The 23703-nt window shown below is 32.0% G+C and overlaps 1 protein-coding gene across 3 annotated transcripts in view; it reads left to right on the top strand.

Annotated features, from left to right (window-relative positions):
* Positions 1-23703, top strand: part of LOC145296883 (uncharacterized) — a 155270-nt gene that overhangs the window by 37215 nt on the left and 94352 nt on the right. For all 3 annotated transcript variants that reach the window (XM_080143028.1, XM_080143027.1, XM_080143029.1), the window contains one exon: positions 8035-8186. In XM_080143028.1, the coding sequence (XP_079999154.1) occupies positions 8035-8186 (152 nt within the window). The remainder of the gene's footprint in view (positions 1-8034; positions 8187-23703) is intronic.

Genomic DNA, 23703 nt, shown 5'->3' with positions numbered 1-23703 from the left:
CTCGTCATCCTCTGTTTTATTTCTAACCACTGGTTAAGAATACATGTAGAGATAGACAAAAGAAACATTTGACTGAGACTGCCTTCTTTTACTGATATACTCCAGATAAGGGCCATTCATCATCATCATCATCATCATCATAGCCTTGAGCCCCTAGAGGGGCATAGGCCATTCACAACAGCTAACCAGCATCCTGGGCAATTCCCTCCAGCTCCCCCCCCAGGAGTAACCCGTCTGATTGGCAATCTGCCTCCAGGTCTCTTCTCCAGGTGTTCTTTGGTCGGCCTCTTGATAAAAGGGTTTTCGGCACTGGTGTCCTTTTAGTTTTTACCCCAGCACTTAATACGTTCTGCAGGTGCAGGACGTTCCTTCCCCAGAACCAGAGCCTCTTGGGTTTTTCTAGATGTTTTTATAGCCAGTTTTTTTTTTTTCGGGGTGAGGATGCTGGCCCCACACCCAACCCCCCAGAAAGTAGATGGAGTGCTCTTAGACTGGCCTCTACCTGTCAACCTGTCTGGCATAGGTGGCCCTATCAGGAGACAGATCTCCCGCTGGCTTGAGCCCTTGAGGTCACTGAAACATGCAAGTTCTCCAACCAACACTAAGGTTGCACTCCTTTTGGGAAGAGGGACCATTGAACTGCTATACAAATTATTCAAAAGGATCAGAAAAGTACAGATCTAAAAATTACTGCAAAGGTTTTTTGAAAAATTACCGCAAAGGTTTTTTGAAAAATTACCGCAAAGGTTTTTTGAAAAATTACCGCAAAGGTTCAAATAAATTACTGATCAAATAAAGTACATATTCTCTACAAAACCTGTTCACCCATCATGAAGTTTTTTTTTTTTTACATAGGCATCACCACTTATCAAGGCCAACAGACCACTCGAGGATAAGGGTTAAAGAGTGTACAGTAGAACTTGGACAATATAGTAATCGTTAGTAATGGAAATTCGGTAAATTTGTTAACTTATATGGAATGGCTCATCAAAAACTTGTTCACGTTAGACTTGAAGACAACCATATTGTAGTCAGCTGGAAAGCAGGAAAATGGAAGACAATTTCATAGGTGTGCAGTTCAAAGAAAGAAGTTTTGCTCATAGAATCTACGTTTAGGTTTAGGCACAGATAAAGACTAGGGGAAATTAGTGATGGTGTTTTCTGTTAGACAGGTGTTTCTTGTGAAAGTTTGGCGAAAGGAGACCATAGAATGGAGCTCAGCCGAGCACCTGCCATGAAAATAACGATAAAGCAGAGACAAACTCGCAACATCTCTTCTGTGAGAAAGAGGCTGCAGGGAAGTGTGCTAAGTTCAAACAATTGTCAATCCTCATCTCAAAAATTTGCAAACATATTGAATCGGTACAGACCCGAATTTATAGAACAGCTGCAAGGCATCAAGTAGGTTTAAAATTTATAAATAAACTTTTCGCAGTTTTTTTTTTTTTCAGTAAAGTTATCAAAATTCAAATTATTATTTTATATAAAACAAAATTTTATATTCAACTTAAAATATTTATTTTCATCGGACATAAAACTGATGCTCCAGTTGAAAAATCCATTTGAAAACAGTATTAGACACATAAAACACAAAAACATATTACGACCTTAAAAACTTATTTTGGTATAAACATTTCAGATTTTTTGCTAGCTTTTTATTATTTTCATTTTTTTCTATTTTCTATTTTTACTCTCTTAAAATGTCGCCCCTTGGTACGTGCAGCCTAGGGTGGACCACCCCTCTCTCGCTCCCTCCTTCGCCTCCTTTGCTACACCATTGACGACACTTTATCTGTGCTTAAATCAAAACATGGATTCCATGAACAAAGCTTCTTTCTTAGACTTGCACGCCTGTGGAACTCTGTTCCGTATGCCTGCTTCCCACCTGACTACAACTTGGATATCTTCAAGTTCAACATTAACAAACTCCTAATGAACCGCCCTCTTAAGTAAACACTTCATCAAATCTCCACACTAACGTAATGTACTTGCAATAACCTTTATCCCTGAGTGGCTTCCGGGCTTTGATAAGTGGTGACCACCGTGAAAAAAAAAAATATTTGGTGCTTCTATTTCTTTATTCTACACTATTAGAACGAAATTTTGTAGTCGATTAATGGAATTTTCAGATAAAAGCAATGGTTCCAATTGATTATTTTTTTTCAGTTCTAATAAATTACAATGTTAGCTTCCAAATTATGCAGTCAAAATTACCTGAATATTACCGAATTATTTAAAAAACAACTTTAATCGTGTTAGCAGGTGAAAAATTGCAGTCATCTTGTTTTATAAAATAAATCGAAATGGAAAATTACCTCCCTTTTGAACTCTCCTATTTCTTACATAAGCAAATATGGTCGTTTTTTTTTTTTAATTATATTTTGTATTTTCTTTAAATAATTTTCTACCTTATCGATTTTCGTAATTTTTGAATATAATTATCTTAAAAATACGAGGAGTATGTAGATATCATTGTTTTCATGTGAAATTCAGTATTACGATTACGAAATTAAAGTTAAATCGATGGAGGTGCTCAGGTTTGAATTGACAGAGTTGTTAAGGATCATGTCTCTCTTCTCTCATGGAGCAACAGAATAAAAGAAAAAGAGAGAGAACATGCAGACATTAAAAAAACAAAGGTACTAAAATTTATATATTGTCATCATTTTAAAACCTGATGTCGACGTACAAGTTTAACCTTTCGACAACTGCGTTCTCTGATAACTTTAACTTGGATGAGTTTTATAAACAATTGTCAATTTTGGCTTGGATCATATCTGATTGACGACAGTTACTGAAGCTGCCATGTTTTTTTAATAACACATTTCTTTCTCACCTCTCCACAAACACAGTCAGGCACAAGGTTTGTTATTACAGAAAGCCCCAGCTCCCCAAAAGGGAGCTTCTCATTGTGCCACACCAGAAGAATAAACATTGTAATGTCTGTGTTGGGAATGCTTTTAACTTAACAACATTTTAATTAGAGACCCACAAAGAAAATGTTAAGTGCTAGCAGGGAGACCCAACATTAAATCCAGTCAGGAACCCACTTTGGTGCACCGAACGAAAGCTTCACATGCTTCCTTACTATGACTTAGTCCACAATGTATTGTAGTCTACATTTTTTTTTTTTTTTTTTTTTTTTTATTCAATTTTCACCCCAAGCAAGGCACAGTGCCACTTTGAAGCAGGGGGGCTACTATCAGGGACTTAATTAGCGGGGTCATTATGAAGGGAGATGAGTGTAAAATTATTTTTATACAATGGTTTAACTTGGTTGAGTTTTATAAACACTGCCATTTTGAGCCAAGCTGATATGCGCTGACATTTTGAAATATCTCCCTCTGCCTGTATCTGCATATCTCCCCTATGAGTACAGGACAAGCTTGCTACAAGATTCATTAATGCAGAAGCCCGAGCTTCCTCAATGTGCCACAAAACAGTAGATGTGTCTGTCTGTGTGAAAAATATTTCACTGATAAACTCTTAAACTACTGTAGAATTGAATGTAATAAGCAATGGAGAAAGCATTATAATGTGTGTGTATTATGTGGCTCTACAACTTACCTTCAGATGGGATCTGAGAGAGAGAGAGAAAGATTAAAGATGATGGCCGTGGATTTATAAGGTGTAGTCTCGCACAAGATCTCATTGCCCACTGCACACATATGCAAATAGAATGGAGTCAGCGAAAAAAATCAGAGATTTCTCTCCCTTTATTTGAACAGTCAATAAATCTGAGTTCGCATTTTTTTTTTTTTTTTTTTGGAATCCTTGTTTAAAAAAGTATTTTATTTAAAAAGGGCATGGAATATAAGTATAAATATGGATAAATTCTTAACAATGAACAACGGAAGTACATAGTAAATAGAATTTTTTATAGGCAAGTGATTTTTTGGAATTTATATATATTTTTTATAATCGAAGTAAGTAAAATTTCGTTGATTTTCTTTAAATATTTTTTAAAGAAAACCGATTTAAAAAAACAAATATTGCATAATTTGCTATTAAACTTGTTATTTTTTTTAAAATTTGGTCTTTGCTCCTTTAATTGAAAAAAATAGGGTTTGAATTACATTTTTTAAGTAAAAGTGAAGAAAATAAACAAAATTTAACTTAAGTTGATTATAAAAAATCGACATAAATTTCAAAAAATCATTTACCTATAAAAAAATACTATTGAATGTTTAGTTCCATTCTTCATTGTTAAGAATTTATCCATATTTATATTTTAAATTCCATGTATTTTTTAAATAAGATTTTTTAAAGCGAGGGTCGTAAAAAAATCGCATTTTCATAACGTGTTTTGCGCCAAGCTTAAAAGAGCTCCTCCTGCTACTATAAAACGTATTAAATATGGATTCATCAAAGGGACATAAATAATGTCTCTTTTTTATTACGTGTGTTAACCAAAATTAGTATTTTTCATCCTCTGTAGTTTAAAAGAAACACACATTTTCCCCTTAAACAAAAAATCCAGTTCACCGATTTTTTTTTTAATTCGCTTAATGAAATACACAAGTTTTTGATTGATATATTTTAATACTTCTTTATCGACTGAATTTTTTTTTTTTTTTAAATATCTAAAAAAAGAAAACATTGAATGAAATAGAAAAATTTGCCGTCAGCATCCGGTATTTACTTGACGATATAAGCATAACATGAGCTTTCATTTATTTAAAAAAAAAAAAAAATCAACGTGGTTTTTAAAAAAAAAGATTTTACACTTTGGACTTTACAGGTAAATTTCCAAAAAACTATTCTTTTTTGTTTGTTTTAAATTAGAATATTTTCTTTATTGATCTTTTATCTTCAATTTGTGAACTTTGACACATAAATTAATTATTAAAATTTTAATAAATATTTCAAAATGGGGGTGTGAATTTGAAAAAAAAAAACGTTTGTCTAAAATATTATATTTGGTTTATTGGAAAGAGCATTAAATTTCACATTGACCCTGAAAATATCGTAAAAATTGAACCAATAGAAAAATTTTGATAGATTTTTAAAGTTTTAAAAAAATATTTAACTCGTAAAATTCAATTTATTTCATTACGTAAAAAAAAAAAAAAAAAAAAAAATGGCTGCATGAAGGCGCGCCGGCATTTTGTAAACATTTTGCAAACACTGTTTTTTAAAAAATAATATTTCTATTATTTTTTAAAGAACTTTAATAGTTTATTTTGGAAGTATATTCCATACAGAAAATAAATCCACTTTAAAAGAGAAATTACAAGCTTTTTATATTTTATTCGCAGTTTTTTGTTAGGGGTGTCAAAAATTCCTCCAAATTTCTGATACACCTAGTGAAGTGAAGTACTGCAACATCTTTCCAGCAACTTCTGCAGTTTTAGCATTACATCTAAACAATTTAAAATATCCAAGACTTATCTCCCTTGCTAATTCTGAAAGTTCGGAAGACTTATTACACGTATGTGCAAAATTTAGAATGAGTGTTTTCCTCTAATTCAATTAGGGTATGGCCAAAAAGTGGAAAAATAAACAAGTTGTTGTTTGTTTGTTTTTTTAAACGAATTAAAATCTATTAAAATCCATTATTCTCGAGCAACTTACTTTTTTTCCAGAAAGAGAAAAACCTGAATTTTATCATATGAAAAGCAGAATAATATAAAACACTTCTGCTATTTTTTGATAGAATTTTAAATCTAAAATTTTCTAAAACCACACCATTCACCGCCATTTTTGTCTCGATCGTTAAAACATTTAAATTTTGTTTTTCCAAGGGTTTTTGAACCAATTTATTTATTTATTTGTGTCTAAGTAAGATTTAGGATGATATGCTATAAGAATATGCAAAAATATTATAAGTACCTGATTTTCAAATAATTCCAACTTTTTATATCACTCTATAGCAAAATTATAAAAAAAAAATCTAATCAAAGTTTAAAATAAACTATGGAGGACTGGATAGGACAAAATAAACTTTATTTAGCCATGTATTTTTAACATTTGATTTAAGGATTAAGTGGAGGATTTAATACCTTTTTTCATAAGCGATATATATATATATATATATATATATATATATATATATATATATATATATATATATATTGCCTACATAACCACCGAAGTTAAGCAACAATGAGGCTGGCAAGTATCAGATGGGTGACCATTTTGGGAATAGCAAGCATTGTATGTGTTGAAAACAACTCCTGCATCTAGTATCACACTTGGTCCTCCATAGATGAATTAACAAGAAATTGCTAAAAGAAATGCGCAGTTATTTATCGATTTTTTTTTCTTTTCTGGAATTGATTCTTCAAAGCATTTCATATTTAATGATATATTAGCAATATTGGGCTCACTAAAAAGAAAATTATTAATTTATTTTTCAAACATTTAAAAGTAGTGTTTTTCACAAAAGTAATAAAAATATTAAAAAAAATTATTTTTTTGCTAATCTGAAAGATAATAATTATTATTAACATATTCAACGAATTTCACATTATAAAACATAAAAAGATGGAAAATAAAACACATTCAAATTCTGATACGTGTGCAGCTGTTTTTGTTTGTTTGTTTGTTTGTTTGTTTTATCTACAATCTTTACCCTTCCCACAATACAATATATTTTGTTCAGTTCTAGCTGATTTTTTAAAGCATATTTGCACCCACAAATAAAGAGGTAGGGGTTTTGTAGGCAAAATATATATATATATATATATATAAATATCGATTATGGAAAAAAAACATCATTATAAAGTTCATTGTTCATTTAATAATCGGTGAAAATTTTGTATTGATTGGATAATTACTTGATTTTTGGTAGATTTTTAAAGAGAGACTACGCCCAAAAATACTTACTCCTTCCTTCCGTTTTGGCTGTGCCTAAATTCAACTGTTTCTTCACCATTGGTTTCTCCTTTTTATTCCAACCTCATATGTATTCAAGAAAACACAAAACATGACAGCACTTGTATTGGCACTCTAACATGTGCATCGGCGATTCGGGATCATGGGCGACCCAGATAGGTGTCAGTTGAAAATTGTTTACTGATGTACAAATGTTCCGCTTACCAAACTGAACTTCTTGTTTTAGTTTAAATCCGTTGGCAGCCATGTTTAAGTGTTTTTTTTTATTTACACCAAAAGTATTTTTGCTTAAAAAATATTTCAATGAAAAAGAAGTGATCACACATACAAAATAATATAAAATGAATTATCAGATAACACCCTTCACTCAATTCCTCCCTCCGAAGATAATGAAACTCTATATTATCAAGATAATTATATATGAACAACGCGACAAATTTGGTGCCCCCCCTCCCCCAAATTTTATTTTAGAATTTTATAGTAGAGAATCTGGTTCGAATTCAAATTTAATGTAAAATGATCCCTCTGTTTCCAAGTCATTCTAGCATTTTAGGACAATTAACCCTTTTTTCTTGCTATGTGTGTTTTGCGATTTTAGAGCCTTACCATTAGGACTTCAGTTAGAAAATATGCAAAACTTTTGTACACATTTGTATTATTAATCATCAGATTACTGTTCTCATCTTGAGTGTGATTTTCACGTTTCGGTCAATGTAACCTCCGACCTTCTTCATGTGTATCTTGTCGAACTCTGGGATGTTTCTGTCAAATTTGGACGGAATTTCAAGTGGAATCCTTTATTTACGTCACATGTTTTTGTTCTATCAGCTATGACTCCTAGGTAATTCACAAATGTATTTTTTGGGTCGTCCACACTGAGGAGATTTGTTTATTGTTAATATTGGATTAGATGCATAGCTGCTTGAATTATTTAATCTTTCATTCCAGGAATTCAATAAGATAAAAAAAAAAAAAAGTTGTGATGAATTTGTTTTCCTTTTATGTTTAAAACAGAAAATTTATTTTCTTGGTCAGAATTTCTTTAGTAAATTGATACAATTTTTGCTTTGTGTGTCAAATTTATTAAGAAATAAACTATTAAAGAATCAAAATTAAAATATAAAAAACACAATTTAATCGTGAAATTATTTCAAGAAAAAATCAACTGCTAAAGAACCTGTTTTTTTGTATTTTCAGATAAATTCGCCAAATTGCCAGAACTCATAATACAAGAGAAAAGTAGCGAAAGCCTAAACATGTCTTATAAAAAAATGAATAGATATGATGACGTATTCTTGAATCCTTTGTACAGAATAACGTACAAATCAGAATGGGATGGAACGGAAAAGGTAGGTTACTCTTTTTTTGGCACAAATCAGTTCAATTCTCAGCCATTTAATTGGCCCAATGTTTAAATAAGATATTTTTTCTTTCAGTAATGTTAGCTTTCACATATTTACATTTAAAAAAATTTTTTTTAGTTTAGTTGCAACTCAACATTGACCATTTAATTGATGGCTTTTCTGATATGCTGAAAACAGACATCACATTTAAATTTTGGGCAGACAAATAGTTTTCTGGATATTAAGACCTTCATTATCTAATGTAATCCATTATGCTTTCACTGGCGGCCATGTTTTTTTCCACAACTGAAAAGTAATAATGCGTATGCATGTTAAAAAACATTCCCCTCCTCCCCATGCTATGAATGGCAAACGCCACCGACATTTATTAAGTAATAAATTGGAAAAAAATTTCTTAATTTCCAAAAAAACTACTTGTCTGTGATATTCATGTGATATTCGTTTTCAGCATACCCAAAAATCTTTTGAAAGTTGTCAATTTAAAAGTGGATATTGAGTTACAGTTAAAGTAAAAATTTACCAGATATTTTTTTTTTTAAACGTTTGTAGATGTATCATAGTATAGTGTATTCACCCATACCACCCTGCCTTAAAAAATACACCCTACCATGGAATTGTTAATGAAAAAAAAAGAACTCTTTAACTTCCACTTATTTTCTCCAGAAGTGAGTAATTTCTCTTGAGCTTTCTTTCTTTCTTTATTAAACAACTGCACTACTTGTAGTTCTCAGTTAAATTAAGCTTCTTTCAAACAGACTCAGATTTGGGCTTTTTTCATTAAAAGTAATGACAGTGCAAGCTATATAACAAACAAAACTCACTGTATACTTAATTGTCCACTGAGTTCCACTGTCGATCAGGGGAAGAGTCTATCAAGTATGTGTGCATAATCTGATGACGCATGGAAGTGAAACCTGGCCAGTGAGGGTTGAGGACATGTGTTGCATGGAGAGAAATAATATGAGAGAATGATATGTTGTATGCCTAGCATTAGTGTTAAAGACAAGCTTAAGTTTGATGATCTCAGAAATAGATTGAATCTGAAGAGTCTAGAGAGATGTCTGCTGAACAGGAGACTCTAATGGTAAGGTCATGTTAAAAGAATGAATGAAAGTTCTTGAGTCAGTAGTTGAGGTAGCAGGTCCGGTTCACAGGGGAATGTCAAAGAAAACATGAGTGGAAATGATAAAAATGGACTTTAGAGAAATGGGGATGAATAAACACCTGACCAGAGATAAGTTAGCCTGGAAGTTAGTTTCTAAACGCCAATCAACACATCTCTGTACGTAAGATTAAACCAAATTAAATGATAATGTTGTTCTTTTTCTTTTTCGACGATTAAATTGTTTCTATTAACTAACGATACTTCTTGAACTGACAATTATTTTGATAATTCTGTTAAATCAAAAAACGAATAGTTTACAAAAAATATAACCTTTCAAATTGTATTTTGAAAAATGGCAAAATTCAGTTTGAGTATTTTTTTTGTTTAGTTGTTCCTATTTACAATGCCTCCGCATGAAGCAGAGTTAGACACCAGAGTCATTTTTTAATGTCGAGAAAAGGAACAAAAATAAAAATTGTCTCAGTTGTGAAGGATTTCTCCTCCACTGAGAGAGAACAAAAAATTGAAGTGCAGCATCTGAACAGATACTACACTTTGATCTTGGCCTGAAGGCTAAATCTCAGCGTAACATACAATTTTTTTTTTCCTCACTCTTGTTCACCTCCAAACAAGGCATTTTCTCACTTGGACGTAAGGTGTTACTATTTGGGACCATGTTTACAAGGGACTATTCAAGGAGATTAACGAGATGTTGGTTTACATTACATTTAAACTTCTACATGTCAGTACAGTCAGGGAAGCAGATAACAGGGAGGGAATTCCAAAGTCTAGCAGTTTGAGAAAATAAACTATTAGAGTAGAAGGCTTTCCAGCATCTATGGATCTCTGTGATGAAGGGGTGAGATTTTGTTGCTAAATGGGTTTGTTGGGGTGGGGGGTATGTATGTTGAGGGAGTGCATGTACGATGAATACATCATTAATGTGCAGATATTTTCTCAAACTTAAAAATACACCCATGGGGCATGATCAATATATTTTATTTTTACTGATAGTTTAAAATCAATAAATATTTATTAGTTTAACATAATACCAGCAGTTGAAGATTTTGTTTTAAGCAAATCAAATTAAAAAAGATAAAGGAATCGTTTTTGGCATCAGAAAATAGGTACAAATTTTTTTTATACCAATTCTGATACCCTCAGAAATTCCGATTTTGATGAATTGTCCCATCGCTATATGACTACAAAATGGGTTTCCTTCAAATCCAATATAAACAAACTAGTCTTTACTTTTCCATGTTTAAGCTTAACCATATTACTTTTCATTCTCGCATTTTTCTATTGTAATACATGATTTTTATTGATTTAAAAAAAAAAGCAGCAAATATAAAATAGATAATCCCCCACAAGTGTATTTTTACGGATAAGAAAATATCTGAGCATTTAACGTGTGGGGAAAAATAACAATTCTATAGTTGAATGTTTAGAGTTTTACAAAAAATCGGAATCGGTAATTGTATCGGAATTGGTAAAAATATTGGATCCTCCCATCACTAATATATATATATATATATATATATATATATATATAACTACTTCATTTACTCACATAAAATTAATATACGAAATTTGAGTCCAGAAGCTTTCAATCTCGGAATCTCTTCTCCAGAGGAGTGTTTATCGTAATAGCCCCCCCCCCATTGCAAGCTTTCCATAAAAACACACTCGTCTAGCTACAATCACTATCAACAATTTCCTCCATTCTCAACCTGTGCAAAAATATAAACGCAAATTCTATGAACAAAGTTTATTTCCTAGAACTGCCAGCCTGTGGAACTGTGTTCCGCTGATATGCTTTCCAGATGACTACAAAAAGCAGCAAATATAAAATAGATAATCCCCCACAAGTGTATTTTTACGGATAAGAAAATATCTGAGCATTTAACGTGTGGGGAAAAATAACAACTCTATAGTTGAATGTTTAGAGATTTACAGAAAATCGGAATCGGTAATTGTATCGGAATTGGGAAAAATATTGGAATCCTCTCATCACTAATATATATATATATATATATATATATATATATATATATATATATATATAACTACTTCATTTACTCACATAAAATTAATATACGAAAGTATAAATTTATGCGTAAACTTTAAGTATTTACTTCAAAAGTGCTCAATATATATATATATATATATATATATATATATATAATAGGAAACAATAAGATTGGAAAATGAGGACACAAAAACTATATATTGGTGAATATAGAATGGTTTATTTATTTAATAAAGGTATACAAACATTTAGTTGGGGGGATAGAGGGGACTCTTTATACCAGGGTATTTCAAAGCCTAATGCTTCTCATCAAAAGAGAAGAGAAGATGCCAGGTAACACAATGGGGATGCGACGTCTAGCGAGGGATTCATCAGGAACAAAATAAATCAATGAAAATATTGATGTTGTTAGGGGGAATTATATCGAATTCCAAGATAAAGGAGGAGCGTATCATATAAAGTGTAACGCAAAAAGATGTATAGAGTTTATATCATAGTCTTAAATAATGTAGGTAGTTTATGATTTAAGACTCAAGGGGAGGTATAGGGGTGGATGGGTGGTGATCTTATTTTATCCATAATATAGGAAACAATAAGATTGGAACATGAAGGCACAAAAACTACATATTGATTGGTTGGTTGTTTTTGTTTTACGGCATATCAACCGTTTTCGGGTTATTTAATGCCGAATCCAAAGATTTTGAAGAAAAATTTTTTTAATAGAATATATTTGTTGTTTTCACGTCGGTTTCTATTTAACCCATAGTTGGGACCCTAACAGGTACTACCACTCCGGGTCAAAGTGGACCTGGGAGCAATGGTAATTAAAGGGTGGCTCCACACTCCCCAAAGCCCACAAGCTGGGGCCTCACCACTGGATATAGTTTACCGTCATATCCAGGACTCCCATTGAGGGACTTTTACCCTCTGCAGGAGGGGGGGCAGTCGGCGTATTCTAATGCCCCACCGACAGGGCCGTACATATTGGTGAATATAGAAGCAGAGCACCTACGTAAAACTACATATTGGTGAATATAGAAGCAGAGCACCTACGTAAAAAAAAAAATCATAATAATAAGGGAAGCAAGAGATATGAACCTGCCAAAAGTAAACACAAAGTCCACTTTCTAGCATGCTAGGATATCTTGTTTAATGGCCTTTAAAATTAAACTTGTAAACAAACCTATCTCTGGCCAGGTCTTTATTTATCCTTCTTTCTCTCAAGCTCATTCTTATCACTTCCTTCCATGTTTTTCCTGGTCTTCCCCTATATGAATTTATCTTCAACTGTTTTACATCTATTAACCCCAAAACTTTCATCTATTGTGACCAGACCATCAAAGTCTCCTGTTTTGCACACATCTGTACATATGATTTAAATACGAAATAAAATATATCAGCTCATCCCATAAGTTCTGTCCGAATTATAAACTTTGTTTTACAATTGAATGAAACTTGAAAAATATTGTGTATATTGTGTAAATTTTTACATTTTTATGTTGAGATGCATTTTACCTGATTACATTTTTTTTTACAGAACGATAAAATTTAAATTTGCTTGATTACAACCCTACTAACATGGAATCATTTGAGGCATATAATGCTTTATGAGTTCAAGAAAAGAAACTTAGCAGCCGAACTGGCTAGAAATATTCCACTTTGAATTGCTACTATCTAATACAATAATTAATGCTCAAATCTGTTGTCAGCAAGTAAAGTGTTTGAACCAAGGGGGGAAAAGACCAGCTCTAGTGAATCAAAAAAAGGGAGGATGTTTCATCAGGATAATGCACAACTCAACACGGCAAGAATCACCTCACAAAAGATTGAAAGAATTGATTGGAAGAAAATTCCTCATCCATCCTATTCTCTTGACCTGGCTCCTTCAGACTACCATTTGTTTAATAGCTTACAAAATCATTTGGTATGAACAGATTTTGTAATGCAGAAAGATGCTGAAACTGACATTTGTGAGTTCTCTGAATCAAAGCCAAAATGATTTTAGAGTGATGGAATTAATAAGCTTAATAGATAGAAAGGAAGTCGTAGATAATCAGGGAAAGAATATTGATTATTAAATATTTAATAAAATGTAACGTTTGGTCATTTCTTTTCTTTATTCATAAGTTCATTTGGTCATTTCTTTTCTTTATTCATAAGTTCATTTGGTCATTTCTTTTCTTTATTCATAAGTTCATTTGGTCACTTCTTTTCTTTATTCATAAGTTCATTTGGTCATTTCTTTTCTTTATTCATAAGTTCATTTGGTCATTTCTTTTCTTTATTCATAAGTTCATTTGGTCATTTCTTTTCTTTATTCATAAGTTCATTTGGTCATTTCTTTTCTTTATTCATAAGTTCATTTGGTCACTTCTTTTCTTTATTCATAAGTTCATTTGGTCATTTCTTGTCTTTATTCATAAGTTCATTTGGTCATTTCTTGTCTTTATTCATAAGTTCATTTGGTCATTTCTTGTCTTTATTCATAAGTTCATTTGGTCATTTCTTTTCTTTATTCATAAGTTCATTTGGTCATTTCTTGTCTTTATTCATAAGTTCATTTGGTCATTTCTTGTCTTTATTCATAAGTTCATTTGGTCATTTCTTTTCTTTATTCATAAGTTCATTTGGTCATTTCTTTTCTTTATTCATAAGTTCATTTGGTCATTTCTTTTCTTTATTCATAAGTTCATTTGGTCATTTCTTTTCTTTATTCATAAGTTCATTTGGTCACTTCTTTTCTTTATTCATAAGTTCATTTGGTCATTTCTTTTCTTTATTCATAAGTTCATTTGGTCATTTCTTGTCTTTATTCATAAGTTCATTTGGTCATTTCTTGTCTTTATTCATAAGTTCATTTGGTCATTTCTTTTCTTTATTCATAAGTTCATTTGGTCATTTCTTTTCTTTATTCATAAGTTCATTTGGTCATTTCTTTTCTTTATTCATAAGTTCATTTGGTCATTTCTTTTCTTTATTCATAAGTTCATTTGGTCACTTCTTTTCTTTATTCATAAGTTCATTTGGTCATTTCTTTTCTTTATTCATAAGTTCATTTGGTCATTTCTTGTCTTTATTCATAAGTTCATTTGGTCATTTCTTGTCTTTATTCATAAGTTCATTTGGTCATTTCTTTTCTTTATTCATAAGTTCATTTGGTCATTTCTTTTCTTGATTCATAAGTTCATTTGGTCACTTCTTTTCTTTATTCATAAGTTCATTTGGTCATTTCTTTTCTTTATTCATAAGTTCATTTGGTCATTTCTTGTCTTTATTCATAAGTTCATTTGGTCATTTCTTTTCTTTATTCATAAGTTCATTTGGTCATTTCTTTTCTTTATTCATAAGTTCATTTGGTCATTTCTTTTCTTTATTCATAAGTTCATTTGGTCATTTCTTGTCTTTATTCATAAGTTCATTTGGTCATTTCTTTTCTTTATTCATAAGTTCATTTGGTCATTTCTTTTCTTTATTCATAAGTTCATTTGGTCATTTCTTTTCTTTATTCATAAGTTCATTTGGTCATTTCTTTTCTTTATTCATAAGTTCATTTGGTCACTTCTTTTCTTTATTCATAAGTTCATTTGGTCATTTCTTTTCTTTATTCATAAGTTCATTTGGTCATTTCTTTTCTTTATTCATAAGTTCATTTGGTCATTTCTTTTCTTTATTCATAAGTTCATTTGGTCATTTCTTTTCTTTATTCATAAGTTCATTTGGTCACTTCTTTTCTTTATTCATAAGTTCATTTGGTCATTTCTTTTCTTTATTCATAAGTTCATTTGGTCATTTCTTGTCTTTATTCATAAGTTCATTTGGTCATTTCTTGTCTTTATTCATAAGTTCATTTGGTCATTTCTTTTCTTTATTCATAAGTTCATTTGGTCATTTCTTTTCTTTATTCATAAGTTCATTTGGTCATTTCTTTTCTTTATTCATAAGTTCATTTGGTCATTTCTTTTCTTTATTCATAAGTTCATTTGGTCACTTCTTTTCTTTATTCATAAGTTCATTTGGTCATTTCTTTTCTTTATTCATAAGTTCATTTGGTCATTTCTTGTCTTTATTCATAAGTTCATTTGGTCATTTCTTGTCTTTATTCATAAGTTCATTTGGTCATTTCTTTTCTTTATTCATAAGTTCATTTGGTCATTTCTTTTCTTTATTCATAAGTTCATTTGGTCACTTCTTTTCTTTATTCATAAGTTCATTTGGTCATTTCTTTTCTTTATTCATAAGTTCATTTGGTCATTTCTTTTCTTTATTCATAAGTTCATTTGGTCATTTCTTGTCTTTATTCATAAGTTCATTTGGTCATTTCTTTTCTTTATTCATAAGTTCATTTGGTCACTTCTTTTCTTTATTCATAAGTTCATTTGGTCACTTCTTTTCTTTATTCATAAGTTCATTTGGTCATTTCTTTTCTTTATTCATAAGTTCATTTGGTCATTTCTTTTCTTTATTCATAAGTTCATTTGGTCATTTCTTTTCTTTATTCATAAGTTCATTTGGTCATTTCTTTTCTTTATTCATAAGTTCATTTGGTCATTTCTTTTCTTTATTCATAAGTTCATTTGGTCATTTCTTTTCTTTATTCATAAGTTCATTTGGTCATTTCTTTTCTTTATTCATAAGTTCATTTGGTCATTTCTTTTCTTTATTCATAAGTTCATTTGGTCATTTCTTTTCTTTATTCATAAGTTCATTTGGTCATTTCTTTTCTTTATTCATAAGTTCATTTGGTCATTTCTTTTCTTTATTCATAAGTTCGAACAGAACTTATTGGATAACCTGAGATAATAATAAATACGAAATTTGCATGTATTGAAATATTATATTTAAGCGGATTTTACGACCGGGTAACGCCGGCCAGGCTGCTAGTTATATACAATTTACTAGTTATATATGTGTGTGTGTGTGTGTGTGTGTGTGTGTGTGTGAGAATTCACAGTGTTCAGATTTAACAACTAAAATGTTTTAAATAATAGATATTTTTCGATTGACGTGTTTCACAATTTTACGCAGTTTCTTACGAAATAGTTTTCCTATAATTGAATTCGATTATTTGTTGCCAATCATTTTACTTGATCGGATTTCGGCGCGCATTTTCATTCGAACGCGGCGCCTGCCGTAGAGCCAAACGAGTTGTGATTATTACATTTGTTTTGCCTTGACGTGTTCTTCTTTGGCGACATTTTATGCTGTTTTATCAGATGCAACTGAAACACCATTATTTAACTATTTATTTAATTCGGCACAGACAGAACTTATGGGATAACCTGATATATGAAGTTTTAAGGAGATCATGTTCTCATAGCTCCTTTAGGGGTGAGATTCAATCGGTTTTACTAAATATGTACGATCAAATCATTCCTGATCATTATACGACTGACTGTTCCTGCTGTTTGTCATATAGAAACAACGTGTAAAGTTGCTTGAATCAGCAGCAGCCAAATCAGACAATTAGTAGTACCGGGTTTTGATCGTACATAAGGGGGTTTACTAAAATTGTACGACTAATTATGTACAATTATTTGCTCCTGCTGATGTTTTACCATTAAAGCAACTTTATGCAAACTTGCTGCTGAGTTTGTCAGCGCAAAATATTGTAAAAATAAACGATAAAATGAATTTACTCACAAATTTCAATCGAGAGGTTATTTTTTGCAAATATATTTTTAGATTCATATAAAAAGTATTCACAATTTTTTTTTTTAATATTATTTTTTCCAATTGTGTGTGCTACTTTTATTCTGTTTTTTTTTCTTTTTTTAATATTCTCTCTTAAACCAGAAAGTAAACAATATAGAAATACAACTATTTGTGTTGCAAGATATTTCAAATTTTGGTATAAATTTTCGTTTCAAGGTTTTAGAATGTAGTTTGTGTTAAAAAAAATCAAAGTTAAAGAAAAAGTCACTTTGGTTTATTTAAGATTTAGTTTGAACCTTTTTACTCCAGTTTAATTAATTAAAAAAAAAAAAAAAAAAATAGCAGTAGTCGATAATATAAATTAAAAAAATGTTTGAGAAAACTTTAAAAAATGATTTCCCTTGGCTTTTGGGGTAGGAGTGGGGGCAATGTCCAAGCTGCAAAGGGTGTTTATTCCGAAAGCCGTTCTTAACATGGGAAGGTTAGGGGTGTTTATTCCAAAAGCCGTTCTTAACATGAACTCATTTTTTCCCTGTCTGAGTTTGACCTTAATAAGATTAAAAATCGAGACATTATACATGCAAATCTATTACACACAAGCTGCAGCACAATATCTGAGGTGTGTTATAGGCATATTCGCTGATCATAGATTCCTATATTTCATCTGGTGAGAGTTCGCTGCAAAAATCGCTTAGAATCAATGGAAGTAGTAAACTCTTCTCTCTCTATTAGATTCCTCCTTCCACCGCCATCCATTTACACCGGACTTAACCATTCACAGTAGAAAATTACAAGAAACACCAGTTTGTGTTCGTAGTTGCTTAAAAAAGTGGATTTGCATACAGCTATTCTAACAGTTACTTATTCCATTTTTTTTCTTTTCTTTTTTTTTCTTTTACATTTTTTTATTTATTTATTGTTCTTTTTCTTTTATTACCTCATCCAATGGGTACTTATGCCGTCTTTCCCTTTTTTGGTTTTTATTTTATTGTTTTTTTTTTCTCATTATCGTTTACAGTTTACACAGAGAAAATCGCGTTTATAAAAAAAAATAAACGAAACGCATTAACCATGAATTCCATGTTTTACAACAAACTCTTACAGTCGACAACTACTACTTGCATATCCAACTGTATTTATGCAACGTTCCTTTCTTTTCTACCATGGAGTTTAATTTTCTCTGTGTTTCATGAGTTTTTTTTTTTTCTTTTACCAACTGCGACATGGATCTAGCGACACCGGCAATCATCGGTGTCACCATCGACCGTTCTTCATATGTTCATATGATTACTCCACTTTATAGTTTCCTTATTTTATTAATTTTCTTTTTCCCTTCGGATATGTTTACAGTTATTTTTAAGGAGATACTCGACTTTATATTTTTCTTATTTTAGTTATATTTCTTTCTGTCGGCTATGTTCACAGTTACTTTTAAGGTGATACTAAGGTGGAAGGGTGGATTCTTATTAGATTAGTTACTTATTCATTATTTATTTTCTTAACTGGAAAGCTAATATGCTGGTGCTACCAGATCAGGCTGTCTACTGACTTCCTGAGATGAAACGCACCTACATAGATGTCTTTGTTTTTTTATTCCCTTTTGCAAAACTTAGTCATGTTCTGCGAAAACAAAAACAAAAACAACATTCTCCTCCCCCTCCCCTCCCTCGTTTTCTTTTTCCTTCACCTCCTCACCTTTTTTTTTTTTTTTTTTTTTTTTTTTTTTTTGCCTAGTTGGTAGGGCGATAGAACATACCAACTGCCCCCCTGCAGAGGGTAAAAATCCTTCAATGGGACCACCAGTTGACCGTTGGTGGCAACCCGTAATGCATTAAGAACGGGATCCTGGTGGTTGAGTGGAACATGCCTAGGAAATAATAACATGATACTACAACACACCACTTTGGCCCTTACTAGGCTAGACGGGAGGTTGGATAGGCCCGATCCAATCAATCGGTTGGTCATGACAAGCACTAATTCAGACAATCCAAACAAAAACACACTAACACTCAACATAAACAATAAACTGAATTAATAAGCGATGGCTGAAGGGTCAATCAAGCTGGGAAAAAGGTAACCATCAGGAATAATAAAAATACAGGGAAATCCCATACTTGGGTGGGCATAACCATATATTGTGAATGCTTGGAAACCTCCCCATGTTTGAGTATACCAGCTATGTAGCCCTGGAGAACCGAGGCGAATGGGATTTACCCCCTCATAGTTCTTCCCCATAAGGGGCTCCGAGGAGGGTGGGGAGCATGGCTGATGAATTTTTCAAAAATTATTATGAATACCAAAAAATCCAAGAGACCACACACAGAAATTGACTCTGACAGCGACAATGAAGATACAAACTTTCCAAGATTCATCGTGCTAGAAGCAACGTCTAATATACCGTTAACTAAAATGTCACCCTTCATTATCCAAAAGGTAATATCAAGCAAAATAACACCTAAAAATGTCAAAAAATTAAGGAATGGTACCATATTGGTAGAAGTACTAAATAAAAAACAGGCCAAAACTCTACTTCAACTACAAAAATTGCATGAAACAAACATCAAAGCTTATCCACACCAAACACTAAACTACTCCAAAGGAGTCATAAAAAACCAGGAAATCTCCGTCTGCACAACAGAAGAAATCAAAACAGAACTAAAAAACCAAGGGGTCACAGATGTAAAAAGAATCACATTTAAAAAAAAAGGAGAGGTAATATATACAAACACTTATATATTAACATTCAATTATCCTCAAATACCAGAGACCATCAATATAGGTTATGAAAGAACGAAAATAGAACAATACATCCCAAAACCTTTACAATGCTACAACTGCCAAAAGTTTGGACATAATAAAGACCAATGTCTAAGATTCTTCACATGTGGAAACTGCAGTGAAAAAAACCCAGACCACGATGAAGAAGACTGTCCAAATAAAACCAAATGCACAAACTGTCAAGAAGAGCACCACTCTCACTCAAAACAGTGCAAAATATATAATCAAGAGAAGGAAATAATAACAATCAAATATCAAAAAAATATAACCTTCCAAGAAGCCCGCAAAGAAGTCACAAATCGCACCAAAAACTCATATGCCACAATAACCCAACAAGCAAACAAAATGTACAACTACAATGAACTAAACCTTGCTCCAGAAATTGCAAACCTAGCAAAAGAACTAAAGAACATACTTGAAGAATTAAAATCTTTTTTATCAGAACTGAAAATAAACTCCAACAGCCAAATAAAAGTCAGAAACGAACAACCCAGTATAAAAGAAAACGAAACAAAGGAAATCAGAAAAACTTCCATCAATATTGAGGAATCAATCCCTAAAGAAATGAAACCTCCTCAATTATCAAAACGTGAAAGATCCAAGTCACAAACAAGGACAAAAACAGATGTTAAAAATAAACACACAACAACAGAAAAAATGGAAATAGAACAGAACAACAAAAAAACTACCCCCCAAAAACAAAATGACAAACAAAAAACAGAATTAGTATTAATTGAAAATGAAAATAAATTTGAACTAGTTGAAACTGATAGCCAAAAAAGACAGTCAAGACAAAGTAAATCTAAAAGTCCCAGACCAAAACCCAAAAAAAGCCTCTCACCAGAAACAAGAAACAGACCATCCACTTCCAAAAGAAACACCCAAACTAACATCGAAACTATGGACGTAGACATAAACACCAACAGTCCAAAACCAAAAGAAAATATAAACCATGACTAACAAAATCCTACAGTGGAACATAAGAGGATTAAAAATTAATATCGAAGAAATGCAAATACTTATCAAATCCTTATGTCCTGCAATAATTTGCCTACAGGAAACACACTTAAAAGAAAATGACAAAATTAACATAAAACACTACTCAATATACAACCACATAAACAAATTATCATGCAAAGCCACCGGTGGATCATCAATACTGATAAACGAAAACATTCCACACAGCAAAGTGAACTTAAAAACAAATATGCAAGCTGTTGCAATAACTGCAACACTACACAAAACAATAACCCTATGCTCACTCTATATACCACCAAATGAAACAATAAACGAAACTGAATTAAACAATATAATCAAACAACTACCTAAACCTTTTCTACTGTTGGGAGACTTCAATAGTCATAATATATGGTGGGGCAGTAAAAAAAACAACAAAAGAGGCCAAACCATAGAAAAAATAATTAACCAAAACGATCTATGCCTACTCAACAACAAAGAGAATACATATATGCACCCACCAACGGGAACCCTATCAGCAATCGATATAACACTATGTGACCCAACTATATACATGGATTATAGCTGGAGAACACATAAGGATGCATGCGGAAGTGACCACTTCCCAATCATAATAGAAAACGAGAATCCCAAGCCAGAAGACAAAACACCCCGCTGGAATTTACAAAAGGCAAATTGGGAAAATTTCCAAAATACATGTCAATACAGATTAATACCTGAAGCGAATCCTGACTTAGAACACATCACATATTTCAGCAACACCCTACTCACAATAGCCGAGGAGAACATACCAAAAAGTTCCACTACTACAAAATATAACAAACCCTGGTACAATAAAGAATGCAAAGAAGCTATAAGAGCCAGACGTGCAAACCTAAGGAAATTTAAAAACAGTCCAACGAAAGAAAATTTGGACACCTATAAAAACAGCAAAGCCAAAGCACGAAAAACTATCAAAGAATCAAAACGGAACTCGTGGAAAGATTATGTAACAAAAATTAATCAAAACACAAAACCCAAAAAAGTATGGGAGATGGTCAGAAAAATAGCAGGAAAAAATACAAAGAACCCTATTAAACACCTTATATGCGACAACACAAAGATTACCGACAAACAAAATATCGCAAATAAATTAGCAGAACAATTCTCAATGAACTCATCATCAAAAAACCAAAATAAAAAATTCCAAGCTATAAAGAAAAATGAAGAAAAAATAAAAATAAACTTCAAATCAAAAAATGAAGAAAACTACAATCAATTATTCAACAGTGCAGAACTAGAGGAGGCAATAAACAAATCTCCCGATACAGCAGTCGGCCCCGACGAGATCCATTATCAATTCCTCAAAAAACTACCAAAACCATCACTGGACTACTTATTACAAATTTACAATGAGATATGGATAACTAACAACATTCCAAAAAACTGGAAGCAGGCAACAGTAATCCCAATACCCAAACCAAAAAAAGACCATACAAACCCAACAAACTACCGACCCATTGCACTAACTAGTTGTTTGTGCAAAACTTTTGAAAGAATGATTAACGAAAGATTAAATTGGTACTTGGAAAGCAAAAATCTAATTACAGAAAGCCAGTCGGGTTTCAGGAAAAATAGAAGCCCCACCGATCACTTAATAAAACTGGAAACACGCATAAGAGAAGCATTTGCAAAAAAAGAACATCTAATAGCAATTTTTTTTGACATGCAAAAGGCGTATGACACCGCTTGGAAATACGGAATCCAAAAAGACCTGTATGAACTAGGACTTAGGGGTAGAATGCCAGAAATTATCAGAAATTTCTTAACAAATAGAAACTTCCAAGTACGGATGGACAACACTTATTCAGTCCAAAAAGATCAAGAAATGGGGGTCCCCCAAGGCAGTATCCTGTCTGTCACCCTCTTCAACATTAAAATAAACAATATCATAAAAAACATAGACCCAGGAATTGAAAATGCCCTATACGTGGACGACCTACTTATATACTACCAATCTAAATATATACAAACAGCCGAACGCAAACTACAACTCTGTCTGAATAAAATAAACAAATGGGCCATAGAAAATGGATTTACATTCTCAGAGGAAAAAACTAAATGCATCCACTTTTGCAAATTACGAAAATTCCACCACGACCCCAACCTGAAACTGGATAACAAGAACATCCCACTTACCGACCAACATAAATATTTAGGTATTATATTTGATAAAAAATTGAACTTTATACCGCATATAAAATATTTAAAAGCAAAATGCCAAAAGACAATGCAATTGATCAAAGTCCTAGCACACACCGATTGGGGTGCAGACAAAGTCACATTATTAAAATTATACCAAACTCTAATCAGATCTAAAATGGACTATGGATGCTTCATCTATGGAGCAGCAAGGAAGTCCTACATAAAAGAACTAAATACAATCCACCATCAAGGATTAAGATTAGCCTTGGGAGCATTTAGAACCTCTCCAGTAGAAAGCCTCTATATAGAGGCCCACGAGCCTCCACTGATTCTAAGACGACAGAAGTTAGCGCTACAATATTACCTAAAGCTGGTATCAAGTCCAACAAATCCTGCATATCAATGTACCCTTCACCCACAATACACACATCTCTTCAACAAGAAAGAAGATATCAAGCCCTACAGCCTCCGGATAAAAAACCTTCTCACAGAAGCCCAAATGGACATTACAAAAATACATAAATATAACAAATCAAAAACTCCACCCTGGATGATCAAACAACCACACATAATATTAAAATTAAATAAATATCCCAAAACGAAAACCCACCCATCAACCTTCCATGAAGAACTACTTATCATCCAGAATACATACAAAGAATATACACAAATTTACACTGACGGATCAAAAGATGGAGATAAAGTAGGATGCGCAGCCATCCACAAAAAAATAAAACTAAAGAAAAGGCTCCCAAACGAATCTTCTATTTTCAGCG

Source organism: Euprymna scolopes, chromosome 17 (genome assembly GCF_053919585.1).
Source record: "Euprymna scolopes isolate OS-2025 chromosome 17, ASM5391958v1, whole genome shotgun sequence".
NCBI lineage: Eukaryota > Metazoa > Mollusca > Cephalopoda > Sepiida > Sepiolidae > Euprymna > Euprymna scolopes.
This window is presented reverse-complemented; position numbering and strand designations above follow the sequence as displayed.